We start from the raw sequence: 5,100 nt of genomic DNA, 5'->3' as shown, positions 1-5,100 counted from the left end.
TAGATACCAAAACTTGATGGAAGCTTCGGCTATAAATACTACGTTTGGTCCCTAGACTCACTCACTCAATCCCCTTCAGTCTTACACCATCTAAATAGAGTGTAGTAGAGTTTGGAAGTGCCAAATATGAGTGAGAAACCGTAGCAAAACAGTGAGGAACATTAATGGCTGGAGGTACTGTTTCTTGGCATTAAACTTGTCGATTCTATTTTTAAAGTGTTTATTCTGCATTATAGAATCTCCATTTAGCTTACAAATACTTGATTTGTAAAAGTTAATTTTAAATTTGAAATTTATCTTATAAATCAAGTCTTGTCATATAACGGTATGGATGATCTGCTTTACACACATGTTTACAAATACAATTTTTATTGTGAATTGGGCAGTAAAGCAGATCGACAAACTAGCTAGTTCTATATACACGGATTCTTTTGAGGAAACCTATACCTTCATAATTGATAGCAATATGATATAATAGCAAGATCATCAGTTTTTTAATAGAAAAGAATGGTTCAGTATTGGTGTTCATATATATATTTGTCGTCAGTCAGTAGAACAGCTCCTCCACCTGTGTTATTTGCAACTAGAAGATAGGTGCAGGCCGCCGCAGGTTTATGTTGTGAAGCTACTGCATGCAAGCTGGTCCACTGGCCTACGTATTATTTTGCTTTGTTTTTTTTTTTAATTTACTTTTTCATAGAAGGATATATGCATGGAACATCAATTAGTACGTGTATTTGATCTCAAACATCTTCAAAATCAAGTATATATTGAAATCTGGATTTCCAAGATCCATAGTACTTCTAAATTTCTAATTAGGAGTTAGAATGACAGATATTCAGAGATAGAAAATTTTATTGAGTAATGGATGCTGCTTAGTAATAGCAAGATCATCAGTATAGTTTTTTAGTTTTGGTAATTCTCTTTTTCAGGAGCCGGCGTTTATATGCAATAACTGCTTACAGTTTCAAAAATTTACTCCAGTGTACGTACGAAGCCGTAAGATACAGGGAGGAGGTGAATTAATGAGTAATTGTTGTAGGATCAAAGACTTTTTAGAGCTTACAGGCTGTCCGTGCAATAATGAAAACCCACAAATTAATTTCAATAACGCTACAGGGCCATTTGAAGTGGTCCTCTTGACGTGGTGTTACGTTGTTTAATTAATTATTATTTTATCCATTTCTTCTAAAATCAAAGAAAAGCAGGATTTCCATTAATGTTATCAGTCTTAAATAACATCTTGCTGGGTTATGAAATCTGGTTGGCAAGGGAGTTCACTGATATCATGAATCTTATTATATATTGTCCAAACAAAAGAATTAACCTTTCTTACAGTACTGCACTGAAAATAACTTGTTGAAAATAGAGTAAGAGTGATATTGTTCTGACTGGCAAAATAAGATATCAGGCTTATAAAATTCACAAAAAAAAAAAAAAAATCTTACAAAATAAAGTTGCCTAAATTAATATGCAGAAATTTTATAGATATTGTTTTTGAAAATCTAACAATTTTTTAACTAAAAATCGTGTTCTAGCCTGCTTAATAAATTTACTGATCTGGGAACTTGAAGGTGCTTGCATCATGCTCCTGGTTGATCCAACTGTACTTCTCCATGAAAGGGTTGGCCAACGACTCAGGTGGGTACCCATCAATGCAGTCTTTCCACACATTTCCATCCCTCAAATCCTTCATCACCTCCCACAGACAGCTGTTGCATTTGAAGCCAGCACCAAGGCTTAACATCAATACATAATCACCCCTTTTCAGCCTTTTCTTGGCCTCCATGTACCCCAAAACATACCAAAGACTGCTTGCCGAAGTGTTTCCAAACCGGTGCAGTGTCATCCTGACCGGCTCTAGATCATACTCGCTAAGGTTTAGGCTCATCCCAATGCCATCTATGACTGCCTTTCCACCAGTATGGATGCAAAAATGGTCGACACAAGTCTTAAAGTTCACAGCAGCTTTGGTTCCCCCGGTACTCTTGATATTGGAGCTGCTTCGTCTCATTTTCTGGACAATTAACATAACCATGAATCTAAGCAGTTCCCTCGCTGGTAAAATCTTGGGGGCTATCTCTCTTAGGTTATGAACAAGAGCCCTTGTAGCAGCTTTTGGGAGAGTCTTGCCAAGGTAAATCCCTAGATTCCCTTGATCATCTTCCTTTTGCATGCAACAATTATACGACTCATCTCTAGCCCCATGGTGTGTCCTAACAAGGCACTTCAACTTGAACATGGCTCTGTGTTTCATTGCCCTTTTGTTAGTCAGAAGAATTGCACACCCACCGGACCGGAACAAACAGTTCGGAAGAATCATCGACCTTTGATTCCCAGAATACCAGTTCGGACCCAAAGATTCAGAAGTCACAACAAGAGCAAACAAATTCCTGTAGGTCTTGAAGAGGTTTCTGACTATGTCAATTGAAATAACGCTTGCACTGCACCCCATTGCAGTGAGATTGAACACTTTTATGTCATCTCTCATTTTGTAACGGTTGATGATCCTAGCAGCTAAAGAAGGGACGGTGGAGAGCATGGCTACGTTAATAACAAGAACATCGATTTCCATGGGAGTAATGCCTGACCTGCACAAAAGCTTTCCGATGCTATCCTCAAAAACCTCGTCCATCTCCAAGATCCCATCGAGCAACGTGGGTTTGTCTTGCTCGCCTGATAACATGATCCTTGGTGCGTAGGTCTGCTCTCCAATACCGGAGCTCACAATAGCTTTTAGGAGGAACTTGTACTCATGGAGACCAAGATTCTTGGACCTCTTGATTATCTCCCCGCAGGTCTCAGTGTCTAGCATTCTGTCATCGGTCGGCTTGTGGCATTGGTAGTCCAAAATGTAGCACACTCCATCTCTCTCTGCATCAACCCACTTCCATATCATGAACAGAAAATAGACCAAAGAGAGAGCACAGACGAAAACTAGAAGCTCCATGAGAGAGATCTAGAAGTTTTTTCAGCCTTTGTTAGATGGGAATACTGGAAAGGAATTCGTATATAAGAACTGAGACTGCGTACGTGAATAGTGTGCATGAGTTAATGGCTGATAAATAGAAAGAGGTACGTACGTACGTAGTGTAGGCTGATAAATAGAATTTTTCTTTAGCAAAAACACCGACCTATTGTATTTACTCGTACGAATGTACATAAGAATGTAAGTGGGAAAAAGAAACTTCAACAAACTGATCAATTGTGTGCCACTTAATTTTCTTGTCGATCAATGTTAAATCAAACAATACGGACCGCTTACACCTACTTAAGGTAATTTAAGGCTTTAAGCTATGCAGATGATCTGGGCCGATCTCTTTGATGATACACAAGTCATCAGTAATTATATAGAGTTTAAGTCCCGCATTCTTCTTTTAAAAAGAATACTGAGATCTCTCATGCAAAATTAATGGATTTCAAGTTCTCCTTAATTATCTTTTTTTTTTTTTTTTTTAAAAGCAGTTGAGAGTGTATAAATTATCATTTTCCTTCAAAAACATAGTGTAATTTAACCTATATTCCTAGACCGGCTAATGGGGTAGGCAGCTAGCCATGGGGCTGCATCCCTAAGTCCTAATACCTTCTTCAAAATAAATGTCTCTAATATATATATATATATATATATATAAATCACAGACATGATTACAAGGGAAATAAAATCACAACATTGATGTGTGCAAAAATCGAGGGCACACGGCACTATTTCCTCTCCAAATGTCTAATTGAACAAGTACTGGTCAAATTAATTAGTATTAAACAGTTGGGCTCTATTATTCTGTCTTTCCAAACCTATCGATCAAGATTATCGCTATTCTATTTGTATATTATATATATCTTTTACCGATACAAATAAAATCACAACAGTTATCACTAGTATAGTTGTGTAAATATGATTTCCTAAAAAGTTATTAAGAACAAGCACCAATTTGATGTGACGTAGTTTTCATCTTTTTTATTTTTATTTTTATTTTATTTTTATTTCTCTTGTTGTTATTGTTAGCTAGTGTGCTGAGAGGCCAAGTGGATATTTTAATTGAAGACCATCATGGATATATCATGTATTTAATTTGTACTTGTTAGTGAAATACACAATAATATAATAAAAATTATAAGAAAATTAACATTCAAACGAAATCAGTTTTGACTGAGACATAGAAATCTCGCTCTCTTTAAGGAGATTCAAATCCTTTCCGGTATATACAGTCTTAGATTAACCGGTACAGGAGAACTCCTTTTAACTTAAATCTTTCAAGATACAACAACTCAACTGATCATCGTATAGTCCAAACCAACTCTACACAAGTGGTTATGATTAAAACTCCACCAAAAGAACACATTTCTTTTATCTAGAAATACTTTCAAAATTATTTAGATACAAACCTTTTTATTTTTATTTTTTTTTATCTTTACCAATTTTTCTCTATATATATTGCATAGAAAGACAACACCACACTCAAATGGAAAATCGACACTAGACAGACGCCACACTATGTCAAAAAGTTCAACCATTCAAATAAAAAATAGTCATTTTTCATCCGGCAAATGTGCAATCAATGAAAACATAAAGAGTAATGTTACATGCAGTCGAAGAGTACGTAAACGTCATACAATCGCTTTGAAAAAGAGTAGAGTCTATTAATAAAAAATTAATTTTTTTTATGTGAGTTCTGTATTTATTCAACTTTTTTCAAAATGATTGTACAGCACATGCATACTCACAACTGTAACTATCATTTCTTAAACATAAGTTGAAGAAAAGTTGACGTTTTGCAAAGGAAACGGCAAAATAGGCCATCAAGGGAACTAACGGCAGCCAATTATAACTATTAACAAAGAGCCAGTAAGAAGTTAATTAAGTGATAATTCAAGAGAGAAAACTAAAACGTATAAGCAACGGTAAAAGGAACGGTAATTTAGTAAAAAAAAACAATAGTAAAAGGAAACGTTATTAAAAAATATTATTTATTAAAATAATTCTGCTATGGGTAGTCGAATTCGCACACCCCTGGCTGACCTGGCAGGGTAATTTAGTAAATTTGAAGAAAAAAATAAAAATAAGCTGAATTAAGGAGATCCTCTCCAAACAGTACAATTTCA

At 35.5% G+C, this 5,100-nt stretch overlaps 1 protein-coding gene across 1 annotated transcript; it reads right to left on the bottom strand.

Annotated features, from left to right (window-relative positions):
• Positions 1 to 1,380: 1,380 nt before the first annotated feature.
• Positions 1,381 to 3,018, bottom strand: LOC109021935 (3-ketoacyl-CoA synthase 3-like). The gene has a single exon (XM_019004679.2). It carries the CDS (start codon positions 2,948 to 2,950, stop codon positions 1,553 to 1,555), a length of 1,398 nt encoding a protein of 465 aa, XP_018860224.1. The 5' UTR covers positions 2,951 to 3,018; the 3' UTR covers positions 1,381 to 1,552.
• Positions 3,019 to 5,100: the final 2,082 nt, after the last annotated feature.

Source organism: Juglans regia, chromosome 5 (genome assembly GCF_001411555.2).
Source record: "Juglans regia cultivar Chandler chromosome 5, Walnut 2.0, whole genome shotgun sequence".
Classification (NCBI taxonomy): domain Eukaryota; kingdom Viridiplantae; phylum Streptophyta; class Magnoliopsida; order Fagales; family Juglandaceae; genus Juglans; species Juglans regia.
This window is presented reverse-complemented; position numbering and strand designations above follow the sequence as displayed.

Excerpts from the sequence above, each read along its gene's own strand:
- LOC109021935 (XM_019004679.2), bottom strand. The coding sequence starts at position 2,950 with ATGGAGCTTCTAGTTTTCGTCTGTGCTCTCTCTTTGGTCTATTTTCTG.